Source organism: Chelonia mydas, chromosome 10, assembly GCF_015237465.2.
Source record: "Chelonia mydas isolate rCheMyd1 chromosome 10, rCheMyd1.pri.v2, whole genome shotgun sequence".
Taxonomy (NCBI): Eukaryota; Metazoa; Chordata; order Testudines; family Cheloniidae; genus Chelonia; species Chelonia mydas.
The window spans coordinates 35,272,897-35,295,651 of record NC_051250.2 but is presented as its reverse complement, the minus strand read 5'-3'; the positions used below and the strand labels follow the sequence as shown (position 1 = coordinate 35,295,651).

The 22,755-nt window shown below is 46.8% G+C and overlaps 1 protein-coding gene across 1 annotated transcript in view; it reads right to left on the bottom strand.

Moving 5' to 3' along the window:
* The window catches only part of RAB40C (RAB40C, member RAS oncogene family), a 65,317-nt gene that overhangs the window by 16,781 nt on the left and 25,781 nt on the right, over positions 1-22,755 (bottom strand). The window contains exons 3-4 of the mRNA XM_007054527.4: positions 12,647-12,707; positions 9,027-9,087 (exon numbers count right to left, since the gene is read on the bottom strand). Coding sequence (XP_007054589.1) covers positions 9,027-9,087; positions 12,647-12,707 — 122 coding nt within the window. The remainder of the gene's footprint in view (positions 1-9,026; positions 9,088-12,646; positions 12,708-22,755) is intronic.

Genomic DNA, 22,755 nt, shown 5'->3' with positions numbered 1-22,755 from the left:
TCTTCTGGGCAAAGTCTATTTTCTTTAGTATGTGGTCTAGCAGATGGAGTACAGGACTAGGTAGCCTGATCCCTAGATTCTGTTCTTGACTTTGCGACATTTTGCTGGTCACCTTGATCCAGTCACAGTTCCGCTGCCTCAATTTACCCCTCTATAAGATGGAACTAAATGTTCACCTTGTTGGGGGTAGAAACAAGACGTTTGACGCTTGACTGATGTTTATATAGAAAAATGTTTTGAGATCCTTGAATAAGAGGTGCTACTGAAGACTAAGCCAAAAATTCCAGAACCGATATCTTGGTTAAGAACAAAAAGTCAGATTAACCTGGCAGAGTGAGAGATCCTAATTCACACACTTAACGCTTTAATGTCAGGAGCGTCTTAGCGTGAGGTACAAATGCCAACTAGCAAGAGCCCTAATAGTGACAGTTATAGGTCTACTGAGGGTTTTTGCTAGCTTAGAGCCAGGCAAACTATGGCCCGCGGGACCATCCTGCCCGGCCCCTGAGCTCTTGGCCTGGGAGGCTCACCCCTGGCTCCTCTCTCGCTGTTCCCCCTCCGACATAGCCATGCCGCTGCACGGGCAGTGGGGCTGCAAGATCCTGCCGCTTTGAGTGGTATGGTAAGGGGGTGGTGCACGGCAGTGGGGGGGGTTGGGTAGCGGGTCCCGGGTGGGGCAGTCAGGGGACGGGGGCAGTTGGATGGGGCAGAGGTTCTGGGGAAGTCAGGGGTCGGGGAATGGGGGGGTTGGATAGGGCGTGGGAGTCCCGGGGGGGCTGTCAGGGGACGGGGGTGTGGATAGGTGGTGGGATCCCAGGGGGGGCAGTTTGGGGCTGGGGGGTCCCAGGAGGGGGCAGTCAGGGGACGGGAAGTGGGAGGGGACGAATAGGGGATGGGGGTCAGGCTGTTTGGGGGGCACAGCCTTCCCTACCTGGCCCTCCATACAGTTTCGTACCCTGTTATAAATATAAAGGGAAGGGTAAACACCTTTAAATCCCTCCTGGCCAGAGGAAAAACCCTTTCACCTGTAAAGGGTTAAGAAGCTAAGACAACCTTGCTGGCACCTGACCAAAATGACCAATGAGGAGACAAGATACTGGAGGAGACAAGAAAGCTGGAGGGGGGGAAACAAAGGGTTCTCTCTGTCTGTGTTGTCTTTTGCCGGGACCAGAGAAGGAATGCAGGTCAGAAGAGTTAATAAGCAATCTAGTTAGATATGTGTTAGATTCTGTTTTGTTTAAATGGCTGATAAAATAAGTTGTGCTGGATGGAATGTATATTCCTGTTTTTGTGTCTTTTTGTAACTTAAGGTTTTGCCTAGAGGGAGTCTCTATATTTTGAATCGGATTACCCTGTAAGGTATTTACCATCCTGATTTTACAGAGGTGATTCTTTTACTTTTTCTTTAATTAAAATTCTTTTTAAGAACCTGACTGCTTTTTCATTGTTCTTAAGATCCAAGGGTTTGGGTCTGTATTCGCCTATGCAAATTGGTGAGGATTTTTATCAAGCCTTCCCCAGGAAAGGGGGTGTAGGGCTTGGGGGTATTGGGGGTGGGGGGGGAGGAGGAAACGTTTCCAAGTAGGCTCTTTCCCGGTTATATTTGTTAGATGCTTGGTGGTGGCAGCAATAAGGTCCAGGGACAAAAGGTAAAATAGTTTGTACCCTGGGGAAGTTTTAACCTAAGCTGGTAAAAATAAAGCTTAGGGGGTTTTTCATGCAGGTCCCCACATCTGTACCCTAGAGTTCAGAGTGGGGAAGGGACCTTGACACACCCTGATGTGGCCCTCAGGCCAAAAAGTTTGCCTGCCCCGTGCTAGCTGCTCACACTTCTGATTAGAATACAACCTTGTAGGATATTGAACATCTATGTACAGTCCAAACTCACTAGTCCCAAGGTGTTAAATCAGTATGGTGGGTCTAAGTAGCTGAGGGCCTGTCTGTACTTATGGCTAAATTGGCACAGCTGTGATTGATGCAGCAGTGTTGATTTAGTGGGTCTGGTGAAGACCCACTAAGTCAGCGGAAGAGCGTCTCCCGTTGACACAGCATGGTGTAGACGCTGCTGTAAGTTGATCTAAGTAACATCGACTTCAGTTACATAATGTACATAATGACAGGTTTCAGAGTAACAGCCGTGTTACTCTGTATTCGCAAAAAGAAAAGTAGTACTTGTGGCACCTTAGAGACTAACCAATTTATTTGAGCATGAGCTTTCGTGAGCTACAGCTCACTTCATCGGATGCATCCGATGAAGTGAGCTGCAGCTCACGAAAGCTCATGCTCAAATAAATTGGTTAGTCTCTAAGGTGCCACAAGTACTCCTTTTCTTATAACGTACATAGCTCACACAGCTTAGTGTAGATCAGTCCTTAGTTACATGAGTGGCAGATGAAGTTGTTGTAAAAAGGCATGAGAAAAAAAGGAAAAATAGGAACTGGAACAGCTAGCTGTCAAGCATGAAGAGCAAAAGCCCTCACCACCCTCCCATTTCAAATCAGAAAGAGCATGCAAGGGTAGGGTGGGGAAAAAGCAAGCCAGCACCAGAAGGTAGAGGTCAGTTTGCTTTTCCAGACATCCTAGCCTGTCAGTTAGGAGCACTCCTCTGACATGACAGCAACTGAGTTAGTCATCACCACCACTTCTTTCCTATTTATTTTCTCTGCCTGAATTCCTGAAGCCTGAGCTGCACTGACAGTATCTGCCGGGAAGCTGCTCACACAGGTTTCAGTGATGCTTCCCCATTCTTCCCTGCCTCAAGAATTTAAATTCATGTAGTGAGAGCAGAGGCTAGGAACACCGAGATACTACAGAATAGCTTCCATGAAGACCTTTCTGCAGTAGAAGCAGAAATTGAAGCTGGAGAGAGGTCAGAAAGATTAGAGCGCTATACCCTCAGTGGACAATTATTCCAGGTGGTGAGCTATCTGGCACAGTTACGACATGAATGGCAGCCCCTGCTACACAGATGCACAGCCCCAGGCTGTGATTTACATGTTTTGGATCTTCCCCATCCCAAATATGGGAAGGGGCAATAGGGGGCTGTTCAAGTTAGGACACTATCAATCACACATTCTATCTGAACAGTTTGTAACTATTATTTGTACCATCCAAGGTCACTATTAACAGAAAAGATTAGAGACAAAAGTATTTCCAGTTAGGTTATTGAGAGTGTGTTTAGCAGAGCTTTGGGTAAAGTTTACAAGAGTACCTAAATCTCCCTGACTTTCACAGTGCTCAAATCACTTTGAAAATGGGACTTATATGCTCTTGAAAATGTTGCCATTTGTGACTACTCTGCTTTTCTGTTTCGTTGTAGTCAGTTTCCCCTGTCTTTTGCACCTTTCACTCAACAATGAAGAGGAAAAATGACATTCTACCACCACAAAAACTGGCAGGAGCCTCAGGGATAGGTATAGGGCTACTTAAAAAGAGGCTGTTAAAGTATGGGATGGGGGGTGGGGAGAGCCCACAGCAACCCTGTGAGGATTTCACAGGTGAGAAAATGGAGGCACAGATAGGTTGGAGTGCCTTGTAGATCTCTCACATTCAGGAGCAGAATTAGGACCAGAATGCAAATGTCCCAAGAGTCACCTGTTCCAGCCACTAGGCAACACTGCCTGCAACAGGCTACTGCTAATTCTGATGAAAACCCAGTTACGAAGAAATGCACGATTCTTAACTAAAGAACACTAACAGACAAAGGCAGCATATCAGACCACAGCCTAAAGAATTTAGCCTAATGGTCTACTGGCCTATATCACTGTTACTGCATTTTAAAGTCCTTTTGGCTACACTCTTAAACCTGCAACTTGGTACTGCTTTCCTTCAAACCTAGACAAATCTTTTACCTTTTTAAAGCAGTAGGTAGCAAAGTGAGTTAAATCACCTATTCCTTGTCAAAGGAGATGGTGTGGCTTTGTCACTTGCCCTACTGTACTCCAATCATTTGTCCATGGCTCCAAGCATCACTTAGTCAGGTGGGCTTGTTTGCTTAGGCTGAAAAGGGGACTATTCATTGCCCAATATCTGAAATTGGTTAATTTTGACAATGAGGTTTGTCCAATCCTTATACTTCCAATGACTGACTTTTTCCAGAACAATGCACGTGCCCAATTGAGGTGACCCATAAAAGTATGTAACGTTGTTTACCAAGTCCAGTAACCCAGACACGCTGATAGTGCGCAATCTGCAGATACTGCAAAGTGTTCAAGACACATGCCTCCTTGTTAATGCAGACTAACCTCCTCTCACAGTCCAGAGCTCGGGCTGAATGAGAAGATGTATGGTATGGGAAAGGGAATCGTCAAGGCAGATTCTCTTCCCATTCTAAGATTACCATGGACTGGGAAGCAATTAGGGCCAAATTTCTTAAGGAAACTTCCACAGAGGTTTTGCTCTCCCCACTCCATTCATTCTCCACACCAGAGTCAGGTGCAACCTCCCTGAGGAGGAGATGCTTCTCAGACCAAGCAGCTGCTTGGCATTTATAGCTAGGAGCCTGAAACTCAGCTCTTGGTGAATGGTAGCTTTCAAACAGAGGAAAGGGCAAAGATGCCAGTCTAGTGCCAAGTCTGTAGGAGCCTTTTCAACAGCCAGAAGGTGGTGCTAAGAAATTAATGCACCAAAGCCCATCCTTGCAGAAAATTCTACCTTCTGGTGCAACCAGTCCCTTCCCTTTGCTTGGCTACTTAAAGAGCAGTTTAAACTAGGATGGCCCTTTTCCTGAAACATGTGGCCAGCTTCATGAGAAACAGCGGGCATGATTTATTTAAAGGGACCTCATTCAGCAATGTTTTAGTCTCGATACAAAGACACCCTGAGATCTGCACAAATATTTCAGCGAAAGCTCAGGCTACACAGTTCATTCTACCATGAAGGACAGTAGGCACCAAACTCAAGACAGCCGTTAAAATTTAGAATTAGTGATCACTCTATGTTAATCTATTCCTCTACAGAGTAGGATTTCAAGAACATCATGCTGTGTGTCGCTTTGAATCCTAGAACGGCTGTTGAATCCGTGTGAACTGATGGAAACAGCTACAACCATAGTTAACAGCTATTTTTGTTTAGAATATGACCAGGTGCAATCACAGGGATTTGCCGTCTGAAACTGCCTAATTTCTAAATTCTCAGCTTTTTTTTTTTTTTTTTTTTTTTAAAACACATGACTTTACAAATTACAGCATGGGCTTTCAGCTACTAGTATTGAATGAAGGGTTATTACAAACCACACAGTGGAAGGATCCCTGGGCTTCCTGTCCTTCGCCTCCAAAAAGTGCCCAAGTTTCACACACAAACGTTTGTCTCATGAGAACAATGCTATAAGGTTGCAGTGGAAATTGCATTCACATGCTGCAGAGAGGTTTTCATTTCATATCCTTTTGCTTTTTAATAGGTCAGCTCACTCACTATTTACACTCAACCTTTAGGATCACTTAACAAGCAAAAGGAGTGCACCTGTGGAAAGGGAAGTTACAAGCTACGCAGAATCCGGAAGTTTTGAGAAAGACAGAAGTTGTACCTTGCTACATAAACTCTCTGATGACTGGCAGCTCTATCTACATCCCTGCACACAGTCCTTTGTCTATACTAAAATGACCCCTGCCACCCAGATCAGCTGTAAGGTCTGGGCTAAAAAAATTTTAAAAAAATCAAATCACATCCCTCACAGACTGCTCCCTGGTGGCAAGGTATGCAAGGAAGGTAAGTGAGGCATACTTTCTATATAGATAAACACTTTCAAGCTTTTGTTGGTCACTGTGGGGTGCTGGTGCAGGCATTGTTGGATGTGTGCAAACACCAGCAGTTCCAGACTCTGCCATTCAAAAGAAACACCCAACACTCTTGTATAGGGGAGGGAGGGAAGCTACTGCCTAAGAAAATGCTCCATTTGAGACTGAAAGTCAGCTCTCCCAATTCAGTTTCAATAAGAGGCTGCCCCTCTGTGGCACCTTATCACACCACAAGTCACTCCAACAGACGGCAGTGCTGAGGACAGGCCTAGTTACAGGAATTAAGTGGTTATCCAATGCAGCCATCTTGCATTATTTATTTTGATTTCTAGTGGTATAACTAGAGTGATCATATTTCCCAAAGGGAAAAATGGGACACCACACGGGCCTGAGCTGCTCACCCAAGCCCTGTATCCCCTGACCCCCCCATCATTGTTCGCTCGAGCCCTGCCTGCCCCTTGCATGGGGCTGGGGATGGCGTTGCTGCACACTCAAGTCCTGCCTGCCCCTTATGCGGGGCTGGGATCGCCGCTCACTCAAGCCCTGCCTTCCCCTCCCAGAGGCTGGCACTGCCGCTCGCCCCTGCACATTCTTCCACATCCTACTTTTTTGACAAGAGTGGGCATTTGTCCCGTTTGCTGGTGCCAGCTGATCACCAGTTAGTAAGAGGAAATGGGACAAATGCCCACTTTTGCCAAAAAAGTCAGGATGGCTGGGACAAGGCTTAAAAAAGGGACTGTCTTGGTTAAAATGGGACATATGGTCACCCTAGGTATAACTCCATTCCAGTTCTGACATGGTAACAGGTTGCTACACACTGCAAGGCTGCTTCTTTAGCCTTTTGTTTCTCCTTCATTTTTGTACTTGTATTGTAGTAGCGCCTAGAGGCCCCAGTCATGGATCAGGACCCCCCTTGCACTAGACACTGTACACGGACCTAGATATGTCCCTGCTCCAAAAAACTTTGATTGTAAGTTAGAAAGCTTCTAACAGCAATAGTTTGGAGAGCAGCTTGTATCTTTGAATCCTGCAGAGTGAGGCAGGAGCTGTCAGTTGGTGTTTCCTGTCAGGATGATTAGGAAATCTAGAGGGACTCATTGTCTAGTTCTAACCCTGGTTTGTAATCAGCCATCTCTGTCTGTCAAGAGTTTGGTTTGTGCAATTGACTCTAATAAGGTTTCAGGAACAGGAAAAGATTGCCTTTGGTCAAATTTCATTTGATTATCAAAATACCACATGGTATCAGAAGTTGGATGGGACAAAGACCTGTCCTGACTACACATGTTTTACCAGGAGTGGAGTTCTTCTAGAGCCCTCTGGAATGCAACTTTGGGGCAGAACTTGCTCAGGGGCAGGAAGGGGAGTTACTCTTAAAGTTCCTGTATTATATTAGGCGTGCATGTACAGGAACTCCGTGCTCCTCGATTCCATACACACACAAATCATAGCATGAAGTGCTGCTGCTCCTCATTGAGAGAGCCATAGAGTTAGCAGCAGCCAGAGAGACACCCCACAGAACCATCCACAACACTAGAGGTTTGTACATAAAAGAACTAAATGTGACACTTGGAGGAGACCACGCATGGTATGCAGTCTCGTGCTCGCATGTCTAGATCTCAAGTACATTTGTAGGAAGTCTTAAGGAAAGAAGGCATGATGGCCTTCCCAGCTGGAGAAGTAGCTTAACAGCTCTGGGTAGTGAAATCCAAAGAGCAAAAACAGTGAGAGATTAAGTTGAAGTGGCAGAAATTCAGAGTCTGAGGCCGTAGGTAATTGCTGGATGTACTGGTCCAGTCAGTGAGCCTTTAGACAACAACTGGTTCTTGAAAAGGCGTCAGAGGGGTATTTTCCAGAGCCCCTCTGGACCAGAGAAATGAGTAGCCTAAGTTTATTTGGCTTAAGGGGACTTTATTCCATGGAGCCTATCATTTTACCAGAGAGATTTAGTTAGTGATGCCATACTGCTGTGGTAACTAGGGACAACTATTCAGAGAACGGGACAGGGTCTGAGTCATGAGATCTTAGAAGTCAATGAGAGATGTTGGGTTAGTCTGAGTCTCTACTCTGGAGCTGGGCCCAAAGCAGAGGCTCACATTCTACACTTGGGGGAATTCTGTGCCACTGAGGAATGCAGAATTTTGAAGAATTCTCTGTTTCCCCCCGCAGAATTTCTGGCCTCCATTAGGGGCCACTGGACTCTGCAGAGCTCAGCTTCCAATGAGCAGAACGCCCAGCCTGGCAGGGCTGGAGGCTGCACGTTTTTGAATCCTCATTCTCCCAGGAGGGAGAGGGCCTGGGGGACCCAGCCAGCTGTGACAAAGGGTGAGGAAAGGCAGGGCTGCACCACACCACGTCCCCTGGTGGGACAGTAAAAAAGTTGGGGGGAGTAAAGGCTCTGGGGATACTGTGTCTGGGCTGGGGGTTGCACTGCGGCTGGGCTCTTGGGGGAGGGGGAATGTGGGTGTGTGGGCTGGGAGATGCCCAGTGGCTCGGCTCTGGGGGGGGGTGGGAGATGCGGGTGTCTGGGCTAGGGGGCCCTCGCACAGTCCCCTCCAGCACCCCAACTGAAACTGGATTGTTGTAGGGGTTTCATTAACTCTCTACTCCTGAGGGAATCTTTTTTGCTGTTATCTGTACTGTTGACATACTTGTTGACAGTTATTTTGAAATCAAATACCAAAATAATTGAAACTGAAATTATATTGTGTTATTCTGACAAATAAAATATACAGAATTTTAAAATATTGTGTGTAAACTTCCCCCAGCAGTAACATTCTAAGCCTTCACCCCCACATTTTAAGGGCTGAGATACCACATCTGAACCAGCCCTTCTGGTTTAAGGCCCAGGTCAAGTACATAAACTGAAGAGGCTCATTTTCTGGAACTGGAACAGACTAGGTAAAGCTGGTCTCATGAGTTTCCTGTCATTTGAGGCTTACCAAGTCAGCTTTCAGCCAAAATCCTGAACTCCAACCTAACCCTAACGCAGATCCAGTTCAAAGACTGCCCCACATGATCTATACTAGTAACCATACCTCCTCAGACCACCTACAGTGTGCTACCTAGTAGAGTGGAGCACTGTTTGTATTCCACTGCAATAGCATAAGTCAACACCCTGGAGAAAGTCTCCCCATTTGTGCATATGCTGATCAGAAGGGTAGGGCCAGGACATCAGAAGGGAAACATGAGATGCTGGATGGTGCTGTTGGGCATTAACTTGTTTCCCATTCGTCTGGAGAACTTTGATGGTGAGCAGGCCTAGTCCAGGGCAGCAATGCTGGTAGTGCTTACCTGAGCACCTCTGGAGTAGGATCTGAAAATGGTGCAGAATCTCCCCTGGCCAGATGTGTCCCTGAAACAGAAAATCCAACAAATTGAGAAGAGTTAGACAGACGAGTCTCTCATCAGTAGGGGGTTCCCCAGACTTAAGTATGAACCAACCCATCAGATAGTCACACCTGATCTCTTTGTACGTGCATAGTACCTGGCAGCTGGAGGGAATGTGTGCTGCTCTGCAAGATGCTTTCACGTGATTTTGGAAAGTTTTTCCTCCCCAATAGGTGACCACCTTTAGGATATACCAGGAAGTCCCCTGCTGCAGTCATCATCCTTCCCGTGGAGCAGTACTCTATTTGCACCTTCTTGCACCTACTCCATGATTAGGGCTGCCAATTTATCACAGCATTTTTAAATCAAAAGTTACAAAGCAGTCATGGTAAATTTAGTAAAAATCATGGATTTTGATATTTTTAATAGAAAATGTTGTGATTGATGAGGAGGGGGTCGCAGCAATGGAGCTGAAGAGCAAGCCCAACCTGCACTGACCCTGCAGCAGCGGCTCCCCACTCTGAGCATGGTGACCTGGCACACAGGGTGACAGCACCACTCAGGTTTGGACTGGCTGTCCCCTTGTCATGATGGGTGGGCCAAACAGGAGCGGTGCTGTGATCCTGCACACCAGGTCACCATACCCAGAGTAAGAAGCCGGAGCCAGGCCCAGTCCCACAGGACAGGAGCTGTCGCTGCAGGGTGAGTCACCGAGACAAAGACAAGTCAAGGACAAAACAGGAAAATCAACGTATCCATAACAAACCTGCAGCCCTCTCAATGACGAACCAAGAGGCAAACTGAGTCACTATTCAAAATTAAAGAGAAGATGCCCTTCTTAAGAAGGGCATCTTCTCTTTAATTTCGCTCAGCTCCAAGTGAGACTGGCCTAGGAATCCCTTCTTTGGCAATGGTGCAGACCTAGCCTATGCTCTTAACATTTGTATTTAAACTTTTTTTTTTTTTTTTTTTTTGAAGTGGCAATGAGAAAGTCCTCCTTGAGCTCATCCATTCAGAAGCCCTTATGAAGGGAAGCTGTATCAGTGACCCTTTCTGGCTATAGGAGAGACCTTTACACCCAATCCTCCTTGGGTGTAAATCCACCATGTGTGCAGATACTTCACAACACACCATCACTGGGAACAGCACACAGCAATACAACGTATTCTGCAGCACACAGGCACAACAGGGTGCATTACAGACACTAAACACCTCAACTCTTTATTTGTAGGTATAAGTCATTCCTTGAAGTTTATTTAAGACTTGACATTAACACAGAATTTCAATGAGCATTTGTGGACATCTGGGAGATTATGCTGGAGCACAGCATAGTGATCTAAGCAATGTCTACTGAAGTACAATCCGAGGTCAGGCTAACCAGACAGTGCAGTGGGAGATCTTCTGCGCCTGTTGTGTCCATTCGATACTGATCTAGGAGGTGCACGTCAACAAGCAATGGGAATTCTGATCACCCTGGATCAAGTTTCCCAGAGACTCAATTTCAGACTCATCAGCTGCCTGATAGACTCAGATGTGCTTTAAGTTTCAGCACAGCACTGCACTCAAATTAAGCTTTGAAATGTCACATTATGGAACCTGGGCATCACTGTGACAGCTCAATGTAGACCTCTGCTTAATGTGCAGCTGTGGTTAAAAAAAAGCACACAAAATATTAGATTGCAAAAGGAATAAGATGGTGATTAATACTGAGATCATAATAATGCTGTTATATAAATCAAAAGGTGTGGCCTCATCTGCATAGTGTGTGCACTACTGCTCACTGCATCTCCAAAAAGATATTTCCGGATTAGAGGGGTTCAGAGAAGGACAATGAAAAAGACAAAAGGTCTAGGAAAATTCTCCTCTGAAGAATTACTGAAAAGACAAGGACTGCTACCTTTGAAAGATGGCGAGTAAGAGGGGACATGATACATAGGGATTGCTATCTATACAAGCAGCAAAGGAAGACTGGGAACTTCTGTTCTCCCCGTCACATAACAGCGGGACAGTCAATCAAATGAAAAGGGGAATTCAAAGCCAGTAGAAGGAAACATCTTTTCACATGTGTAATTGAACTATAGAACTCAGTGCAACAGAACACAGAGTCCAAGAACTTAACAGGATTCAAAAAGAGATGAACATTTACAGGAACAACAAATATCCAGTGTTTTCATAATGGTACACAATTTGTGGAAAGGATATTAAAACCTCATGCTTCAGGGCTTAAATCAATCTCTATTAGATCAGGGTGAGACCTATATGCTTCAGGGTTCTTAGATGTTCCTCTGAAGCACCTGGTGCAGGCCCCTGATGCAAGATACTAGACTAGATGGACCACAAGTCTGATTCAGTCTTGCAATTCCTACTTGCCCACCAAGGACTCTTCATGCAAATATCACTCTCCATTCTCATTGTTCTCTGCTACAGAGTCATGTTATTGAAGCAAGCCCTGTTCAAGAAACTGAATGCAGTCTATGCCCTTTTAGTTTTGGGGTCTGTTCCCTTCTCATCATAGGGTTCCCCCTCATTCCAACTCTTAACCTAAAGGGTGGAAGTCAGGGCCCAACTAAATCCAGGGCCAGCTCTCTGGAAACAGACGTGGAGCCCCACAACCAGGTTCCTTTCCTTCTTTCCCTCATGTAGTTCTTTCCCTGTGTGATCTGGGAAGCTAGGCATTGTAGCCGAAAAAGGATTTTTTTTTTTTTTTTTTTTTAAGCACGGGAAGGTTGTGTGGGAATCGGGTGACATGCTGGAGGAGGATAAAATGAGACCACACTGGGAATAAAGGATGGTGGTCTGCTTGCTGGGACTGGGTGTGCAGATGGTGTGGGCTGACTATAGTTTTAGAGTGTGGGAATCCAGCTAACAAAAAAATTTGGTTATGTATCCCAAATTTTCATGGGCCACACACTGAAAAGAGGATCTGTATTAATGCTACAATGTGAGTTATATGATGAAGAGGGACACTAATTGCACCAAAGCAGCTTAGGTAAACTGTCTTGTCATATCAAGTCTTGTAAATGTCAGCGACTGGTGGTGGCTGATGCAACTAGGAATTGTGTTTCTTTTTCATTTGCTTAAACTGATTAAGTCTTTAAATAATATCCATTTAAAAAAGAACCTCTTCTGTTCAAAGACTCCTTACAATGGGGAGCTCAATTCAGTTATGCTTTCCCAGATATCTGTGGAAGAGTGTTTTCCAGGCTATTCATGCATGACTCAGGTTGCAATACCATTTCCCCTTGCCTGCTCCTTGTTTAAGTTTCAAGAACTCACCATTAGGAGGTGTTCGCAATACCTAGACTCAGACTACAACACAAACGTTGTTTAAACTCTTCATAAATCTGTTAGTCTTTAAGGTGCCACCGGACTCCTCGTTTTTGTGGATACAGAATAACAGGGCTACTCCTTTCATTCTAATGAAAAGGGTTACGAGCAGTAGGCTAGCATTTCTTACAGCATTACAAGTGAATTGAAGCATGCTTTCAAAAGCTATCTATATTCCCTCTTCAGTCACACAGAGACGTCACCATGTTCGGAGACACTGGGCCTGCTGCCAAGATAGCTTAGAAACGTAAACTCACCAGAGTTCCAACTTGACCCTTCTGCCATCCAGCAAGATAGTGGTGGTCTTGTAGTCAATTCCTGCAAAGAAACGAAGAAAAGCTGAACAAACACTGAGCAGGTCTTTAGAGACACAAACATGCAATCTACTTTCCCCAGCTGCTGACAGTTCTATGGTTCAAAGGTTTGCAGAAGATAGTGTATCGGAGATGAAGCAGCATCAAGTACATATGGAGTGCTTGGAAGTAGAAGAGTGATCACTAAAGTAGCTCCACTGGAAGCACTTTGCTTTGATGCAAGAATTACCCTTCCCCCAACCATGTTTAACCCTTTTCATCGAAACCAGGTCTTCCAGTCTTCGAGAAAAAACTGAAGATCCTGGTTACATGGAATTTATAGACTTGTACCACTACCCTGAATGACAGTGCTGAGTATTAAGTTCAAGCTTTTATGCTGATTAACTGGAGCGTTGGCAACTTTACATCAGAGGAGCTTTTAATTTATTTAGCCTGAGAACCAACAGTCTTCCTTTCAGTGAAAGGACATCACCTCCTGCAACTTTCACTAAGTGTAACTATGATCTAAAATTGATGCTGAGAGGTTCACCATGGAGACTGATTCCATGTTCAAAAAGATGAGACTGGAGCACGCAACAGAATTGAATACTCTTAGAGAAACTACTATTGCAAATGTACTTATAAGAAAAATGAGTTCTTATCTCACTAAAAAGTCAGACTTAGTGACAAAGGCACTCGCTCAAATTTCACTGTATTAGAAGAATAGTTACCGCCTCCCTTATCACCTACATCAGAGGTGGTCAAACTACAGCCAGCAGGACCGTCCTGCCTGGCCCCTGAGCTCCCGGCCTGGGAGGCTAGCCCCTGGCCCCTCCCCTACTGGCCCCCCTCCCCCACAGCCTCACCTCACCGCGCTGCCAGCGCTCTGGCCCCCCGATCCTGCCGGGCAGGATCGGTGACATGGCTAGCTCCAGCCGGGCGACGGGGCTGCAAGCTCCTACCACTCTGAGCGGCATGGTAAGGGGGCGGGGAGGTTGAATAAGGGGCAGGAGATCCTGGGGGGCAGTCAGGGGACAGGGAGGGTTGGATGGGGAAGAGGTTCAGGGGGTGGTGGTCAGGGGATGGGAAACGGGGGGGGGGGGGGTGTCGGATAGGCGTGGGAGGCCCGGGGGGGGCGGGCTGTCAGGGGACTCCCATGCCTATCCAACCCCGTCTCTCCCTGTCCCAGGGGGCCTGTCAGGGGACTGGGAGCAGGGGGGTTGGATAGGGGGTGGGATCCCGGGAGGGGGTAGTAAGGGGACAAGGAGCAGAGGGGGTTGAATGGGTGGGGGCGGGGGCCAGGCTGTTTGCGGGGGGCACAGCCTTCCCTACCCGGCCCTCCATACAGTTTTGCAAATCGCAATGTGGCACTCGGGCCAAAACGTTTGCCCACCCCGACCTACATTCATGTCACGATAAGGAGACTGCAACACACACTACAGGATCGCACAGCATTACATCAAAATCAGTTTGAGAACCATGCTCCAAACCACAAGGGGCGAGTCCAAAAACTCCTACAGCTAAATCTGCTGAGAAGTCAGAAATGTATTGCAGCACCTCACGGTTTCTTTGTTTCTGCAGAAAGGATCATTGTAGGAGAGTCATCTCAAGTCTTGTAAATGTCAGGGACTGGTGGTGGCTGATGCAACAAGGAATTGTGTTTCTTTCCATTTGCTTAAACTGATGAAGTCTTAAAATGATATCCATTTAAAAAGGAACCTCTTCTGTTCCAAAACTCCTTACAATGGAGAGCTGAATTCAAAGTTACGCTTTCCCAGATTTCTGTGGAAGTGTGTTTTTCCAGGCTATTCATGCATTGCTCAGGTTGCAATACCATTTCACCTTGCCTGCTCCTTGTTTAAGTTTTAAGAACTCACCAGTAGGAGGTGTTCACAATACCTAGACTTAGGGCATGGCCTCACTTGCAGATGTAGAGCGCTTTGAGTTAAACCCACCTTCGGAGAGCGCAGTAGGGAAAGCGCTGCAGTCTGTCCACACTGACAGGAACAAGTCCACTGGCGTGGCCACATTTGTGGCACTTGCAGCGGCATTGGGAGTAGCGCATTATGGGCAGTTATCCCACAGAGCACCTCTTCCCATTCTGGCGCTGTGGCTTGTGGGAAGGGGGCGGGTCATTCTGGGTCCTGTCCCAACGCCCCGTGATGCATCGCTTTGCATTCCAGCAATCCCTGTGCTTCCATCCACATCTGGCACCATCTTTCAAAGTTTTTTGTACTGCGCGCGCTGTCTTCCCTTTCGGTCTGCGGGAATGGAGCCCGAACTGCTGAGGAGTATGCTGACGAGTCTTGCCAGCACGTCACATTTGTCAGTTGAGTTATTCCCTATGATCCAAAGTGACAGTGAGGGCTCCGACGATATCAACTCGAGTAACGCATATGACACGAGTTTGCTTGTGGCATTCACAGACATGCTCACCACTGTGGAACGCTGCTTTTGGGCTCGGGAAACAAGCACTGAATGGTGGGATCACATCGTCATGCAAGTCTGGGATGATGAGCAGTGGCTGCAGAACTTTCGGATGAGAAAAGCCACTTTCATGGGATTGTGTGAGGAGCTCGACCACACCCTGCGGCGCAAGGACACGAGATTGAGAGCTGCCCTGATGGTGGAGAAACGGGTGGCTATTGCAATCTGGAAGCTGGCAACTCCAGACAGCTACCGATTTGTTGCTAACCAGTTTGGAGTGGGAAAGTCGACCGTTGGAATCATGGCCATTAATCACATCCTGCTCAGAAGAACCGTGACTCTGGGAAACGTGCATGACATTGTGGACAGCTTTGCACAAATGGGTTTCCTTAACTGCGGAGGGGAAATAGATGGCACGCATATTCCAATTCTGACACCAGCCCACCTAGCCTCTGAGTATGTTAATCAGAAGGGGTATTTCTCCAAGTGCTTGTGGACCACCGTGGGCGTTTCACTGACATTAACACAGGCTTGCCCGGAAAGGTGCATGACGCACGCATCTTTCGGAACACTGGCCTGTTCAAGAAGCTGCAAGCTAGGACTTTTTTCCCCAGACCAGAAGATCACCATAGGGGAAGTCGAAATGCCCATTGTGATCCTTGGAAACCCAGCTTACCCTTTAATGCCGTGGCTCATGAAACCCTACACAAGGAGCCTTGAGAGCAGCAAGGAGCAGTTCAACAACAGGCTGAGCCGGTGCAGAATGACTGTGGAGTGTGCTTTTGGCCATTTAAAGGGCTGCTGGACCTGGCCGATGACAGCATCCCCGCAGTTATATCCGCGTGCTGTACCCTCCATAATATTTGTGAAGGGAAGGGCAAACAATTCACTCAGGCATGGAACTCTGAGGTTTAACACCTGGAGGCTGAATTTGAACAGCCAGAGAGCAGGGCTATTAGAGGGGCCCAGCGCGGGGCTGCAAGGATTAGGGATGCCTTGAGGGAGCAATTTGAGCCTGAAAGCCACCAGTAATGTCTGATGCCCTGCACAGGAGTGAAGTGCAGTGGTTCCAATATTAGTAGGAATCTGTGTTTGCTATGCTGACTTGCAATGCCTGTTTCTTTCCTGGGCTAAGGTATCCTTTACTTTATGCAATAATAAAGAATGTTTTCAAAGGCAAAAAAAATCCATTTATTGAAAATAAAAAACTGCTTGGGAAACAGAAAGAGCAAGGGGGTGGAGTGGGTAACAGTACAATCACAAGTTTGCATACGTCCTGTTCTCATACTCAGACTTTCTGTCTGGAGTGCTGTGCAATGAGTGCTACACTTCAGGATGTTATACTGCATGGTGATGGGGGTTGAGTGCAGTGGGTAACGGTCGTAGTTTTCAAGGCTGGGTGGTGAAGCTACAGGTGTTGGAGGCAGCTGGTGGCAGTAAGAACGCGGATGTTGGGGAGAGTGTGTAGGAGGCGACATGGGTGCACAAGAGTTTTGGGACAAGGGCTGTGGGTGGGGGGGAGGGGTAGTGCTCGGCCTGCATGGCTCCGAGCGCTGGGATAGAGTCCGCTTGGTGCTCCATTATGCTTATCAGCTGATCCATGCTTTGCTGCCGGAGTACCGCGCTTTTGTGCCGGTGCTCCTCATTCTGCTGGCGGATCCTCCTTTCACTGTCCTGCCACTCCTGCACTTTTTGATTTTCATTACCTGAATGCTGCATTACTCCATGCAACATGTCTTCCTTGCTTCTACGTGGCCTCTTTCTGAGTCTTTCGGCCGGTGATAACATGGATGGATGAGATCTCAAGGTTGCATCTGTAAAGGCAAAATGCAACACTTAACAGAGGCAGCGTTGTTCACACCAGACAGAGCAATGATTCCCCCATACTTAAGGGCAAGCACAGTCTACACAATAGCATAATTTGCCCGTTCCAAAGCGAGCACACAGCTCACAAAATGGTGAGTAAGCACAGGGTCAAGCGTGACTGGTGCTGGTGATTGTTTCACGGCTGTACCGTCCTCTGGGTTTCTGTGCCTTGGGGAGAGCCAACAACAGCAGGGGGCCCCTATACTGAACACTGTCCCCACATTTTCCACAGGAGTTTGTCCTGGAAGATATCTTGCTGCTGAGGGTGACCTGGGAAGCAAGGGAGGGTCTTCTACTGCAGTGTAGCTTCCGCCCTGGCCCAGATGCAGCTTGCCTGTGTGCAGTAATGGTCCCCCCACCACTCATGGCACAGTGGTGTAGACAAGTTGTCCCAGTAAGGCTAAGGACCACAGTGGCTCTCCCAAGAAACCTGCGCAAGCACATTGCCCAAGTTCTGGATGAGACCTTTGAAGAAATCACTGAGGCCAATTACCGCGATGTGAGAGAGCACATCAACACCCTATTTTGCATCTAGGCATGCATGCAGCCCAAACTCTCCTCGCCCCAAGAGCCCGCACCGAATAACTTCCTTCCCAAAATAAAAGCTGCTTACCGGGAACCTCCTCTGGTGTTTGTCCTTCCCCAAGCACCGGCCACCGTGACTGGCTACCTTCCTCCTGGCTTGAGAACAGCTGCTGGCTGCATGCATCTAGGGATTCCGGGGTGTCTTCCTCCACCTCAGCACCCTCGCTCCCACTTTGCTGCTCCTCCTCCTCCCCCTGCCTTGTTGCACTGGACTCTGAAGTGTCGATGATGGTCCTCGGAATGGAGGTGGGGTCGCCCCCATGTATCGCATCCAGCTCTTTGTAGAAATGGCAGGTTGAAGGGGCAGCACCGGAGCAGCGGTTTGCCTCACAGTAGGCATTCCGCAGCTCCTTCACTTTAATCCTGCACTGCAGTGCGTCCCGGTCATGGCCCCTTTCCATCTTGTCCCTTGATATCTGACCGAAGGTATCATAATTCCTATGGCTGGAGCGCAGCTGGGACTGGACAGCTTCCTCCCCCCAAACACTGATGAGGTCCAGCAGCTCACCATTGCTCCATACTGGGGATCGCCTGGTGAGTGGAGGCATGGTCACCGGGTAAGATTCACTGAGAGTACTCCACGCCTGGCTGAGCAAACAGGAAGGGAATTTTCAAAATTCCCAGAGAATTTAAAGGGCGAGTCTGACGGTTGGGCACCTGAGGGCAGGGCAGTAGAATTCAAAGTGATGACCAGAGTGGCTAGAACAGGCATTGTGGGACACTTATGGGGGCCGATCAGAGCACACTAACAGACCAGGGTGTCCACACTGGTGCCGCGGTGCTCCAGCGAGGGCGCACCAAATGTTATTCCACTCACCGAGGTGCAGTACCAGGAGCGCTTTAGCTGCGGAGTCAGAGCACTCTACATGCCTTGCCAGTGTGGACGGGTAGTGAGCTAGTGCGCCTGGGGCTCCTTTAATGCGCTCTAACTCGCAAGTGTAGCCAAGCCCTTAAACAATGTGTTGTAGTCTAAACTCTTCATAGTTTAGTCACTTGGCAATGAAAGTTGTTAGTCTAAGATGAACCATGCAACTCGTATGCTACTTGGGTCAAGTAGGGCAATGAGCACTCTTCCTCTAGAAATGCTTGGAAAAGGATCAGTCTGAAGTAGGACATAGTTTATAAATGTTGCTAAAAATCTGAACCAGAATTCTATTGAGCCATAGGCTCAACAGCATAGAAATACCCAAAAAGTTCCTGACATAGACCATGTTTAACAGTTAAGTCCCATTTATGTGAAGATGTTTGAAAACTTCTGGATAAACAAGGATTTTTGTTAAAGATCAGGGAGCCAGTCTGCTTGCCGTGTCCCTCAGTTTTAGAGGAAGCTGAATCTCCTTCCAAAGTGGTTGAATGGAAAAGGCTACAACATTCCCAGTGAGCACACCCCCCCTTTTAAAACTAGCCAACATGCTGTTCATCACACCACAAGTATGTGGGGAACAGAGTGCACCCCACAAAGCCAGCTGGCTTCAGGTGTGGAGGGAGCCAACTTGCTGCTCTTCAGTGCTCTGGATTTAGGGAGCCTGGAGAGTAGTGAAGTTTACATTCCCAGTGGCAGCACTGTAAAGAGAGCTTAGGCTACAGTCCAACCCTGTTTAACCAAGCAGAGTGCCATCTTCATAGACAGAACCTACCATGTTAGGACTCAGCCCTTCTTCCCCTCCAGCTAGATTTCTCAAGTCTGGAATTAAAAAACAGCCAGCTGTCAAGTTACCAAGTGCATTTCCTCTCTCCTGGAACAAAAGTCCTTCCCTGATAACCTATTAATAGCCACAAGTTTGGTCAATAAAGTATCCCCCCCCCCCCGCCATCAGACTTCTGCTGATGAAAAGTTAGATTTGAGCTCTGATTGGGGGGCTATAAAAAGCCATAAAGATAATTATCTTGAATTCCAACTATTTCCAGTACTTAACCACACAGTACATACAGTTTATATTTTAGCTTCACCTGGAGACAAGCTACTGATCTGGATTTACTTCCATAGATAAAGATCTCTCGAGTCCCAATCCACACCCTACTTGAGAACTGTCAGTCCAGTCCCACTGCATTAATGCTGGTGAAAGCTTGCTCCCGCCCATAAAGGACAGACACTGTAAGAAAACATCCTACCAAATATCCCTTAATGGAACAGTGACCACCCCAGACACAGCATTACTCTGAGGGGGTTCTGTTGGGGGACAGAACTAATTAAGAATGCTGCCTTGTTTCAGCTGTAATGCCCCTGGAGGCTCTGCTCCATACTGAGGTGCCCTGCTGTTTTTCATGCACCACAGCTCTTTGCATGAGGAAAGCATTCAGACGGAAAGCCCTCTGTGCCAGCATTCAATTGCATTAATGGAACACTTGTAAAAGTGCTAAACCAAGCTGACTACAGGGAATAGCAGCATACTCTTATGGGTGCAAAGGCCATGTGTTTCCAAAATACCTTTGCCAGGGTGAAACTAATCACTTGGCTATTGTTTCTTTTAAAAGCCAGCAGTGCTTGATTGGTTCAGGGAGGGTGGAATACGCAGGCTCGAATACAAACAGCAAAAATACAAGCCCATTAAAGGAAGAAAAAGCGCTATATGTAGCCTCCACTTTCATTAGCCGCCTACTCTGTACATGAAAAAAAAAAATTCCTAGTACATCCTGAACATGCAGCAATTACCCTGTTGTGAATTTATGCTGGTTAGTCACAGCACCAGCACTTGCTGCAATTCTATGTAAAAACAGTCTGTGTACTTTAAAGAATCAAAACAGATTAAGAGAAGGTCTTTGGGCCTGAGCACATTTACAATAAAAGCATTAAGCAATGGGCAAACATCTCTATCAGGAGGTTACCTAGCAGCCTCTTGCACTCCTACTTCAGACATAGGTGTGTTAGATGCCTAGATAGAGGCAGAGGGTTAAAGCAGTAGCCCTTCATCTCAAAGCCTTTGTTCAAATGAGTGAGTTTGGGGGTTTCACTTTAGCCTGCCTCCCTCCCCCCCAGCAGGCCTCTTACCACATGACTAAATCAGACACTGCTAAGACACAGCTGGCAGTCTGGGCCTCACTCAAGCAGACAATAAAAAGAGTGGGCCATGATAGAGGTACATTGGCAAAGCTGTGTAGCAGAAGCTAAGAGCACCTGCTCCCACTAAGCCTGACTCTAGGCAAATGACTGTCTCACTCATTAAAACAATAGAAAAATTAAGTGTTCAACAGAGATCTGGCTGGTGAAAAATGTGACAGCATTCTCCTAAGACTGTACTAAAATAGAATCAGACCAGACATCAGAACATTTCCTCTCTTTTTAGGTGATGGAGTCCCATTTCCTGCCAACTGAGGAAGGGTCCCTAGAGTATTTCTAGTGCTTTCCTCAGTTAAATTTTAAATGTCTTATGCAATGGTACACAGCAAGGAAAGTATCGAGTCTGCCTCCAACTCTGCACTTAAAGGTTCAGGCAGCTGCCCAATAATTTCTGCTTACAACTGTTTAGTTAACTCCTAAAGGCAGCCCATATATTTTTCTGTGGTGCTTATTCCTTGGTATTTAAGTGCTGGAAAGGGAAATTGCATTTAGTGTTGCATACCAGCCACACCCATTGACCACTATCACAGCACCCTGCAAGTTTGAGAAGCCAGGAATTTGTATTAGACCAAGTCAAAATCAAGACACTTCTATATCTGCTAGACTTTTCTATTAAAATATATTGGTGTCTAAATACTAACTGGTAACTTGAGTCTTAGTAAACTGAACCACCACTACAGCCTGCATAGTTTCAAGTGCTCTTGCTGACCTTATCACCAATCATGACTGGCAGTCACAAAATTTCCGTATCCTGTATCAACACCAATCTAAAAGGTACCTGATCGTCGTTGGTGGGGGTGGAGGAATATATATGTTACATGCAATTGCAACATTTCAGAGGTGTCATTTGGAAAAACATGTACATCTGCACAGAGCTGTACAGGTCTGGCCTATAGGACTAAATAAGATTCCTTCAAGAGCGTTAGCCTGTGAGATTGTGCCTTTCATGCCCTTGTTGTAGGTAGCTCAGTCTGTTCGAGCAGTATGCTGCATACATCTGCAGCTTCCTGCTGGGCTGGCGGGAGGCTAATGTTCATACAACCGTGCAGGAACACTGGCAGCCCCATCAAATCCATGGGTATCCTTTACTGCTCCTGGGAGTTACAGTCATGACAGAGGCACCTGAAGTCTTATCTTGCAACACTGTTGGCACTGCCACAGCTAGGTGCAGGACCCACCCATCTGTACTTTAATATTTGTTTTTAGAGAAACCATCAACCAGAGGCAGCAGATGGGGCATACAGCTGAATAACTGAGAGTCCACATGTGAGCCATTGCAGGAAAGGGGAATTGCCAGACTGGTACTGACACAGCCTTGCAGCAGTAATCTAAAGTCTCACTATTGCACAACAGAGCAGAACACTCCTTTAAGGTTTTGGAATCTGCAGCCCTGTTCCATCCATGTACCCATATGTACTACCGCATTCCCGTCTGCAACCGAGACACACATCACGCTCACTCAACTCAATAGTTACCATTTTAATTTTTAAAAGATTATACATGTTTTAATCCTATTAGAGCAGAGGTGTTCCCTTAGGCAGTATGTGTCTAACTACAGCTACCAGGCGTTTGCTCCCCATTGAAAGCATCAGGATAGACCAGACAAGTGAGCCAGGTGGAGTCATGCTTGATTTGCTGCACATTTGCTACAACAGATCCACAGTTCAAGTGTGCAGGGTTATGCTTTTCTTTTTGTCCCATTGATTTTGCAACTGAGAGATGAGTCAGGACACAGTATTTTCATGTTCATCTGCCACTAGATGCCACTGTCGCACAGAAACTTTTGGCAATGCAGCAGCCTACTGCTCAGCCACGTCAATACTTCTCTCGGGTCTAGAGGAGGGCTGATCTTAATTGGTCAGCTTCTAAAGAAAGTTTGAAATTGATTTCGGAGAAAGTTAAACTGTGGTTACAGAGTTTTCCCCCCTTTGAACGTACAGTCTACCAGTAGCACACTACAGCTCATTTTGAAATAGGTGTCTCATAGGTTAGCCAGAACTAGTTTTGATTCCATGCCGAACGTATCTACTAACAAGCCCCATACTTGCTACTATTGTGGCATATGCAATATCTATGAAAGAGTCCGATAGCTGTGACTGCTAGGTAGCCCTTTTCTACCCTCAGGGTGTACAATACC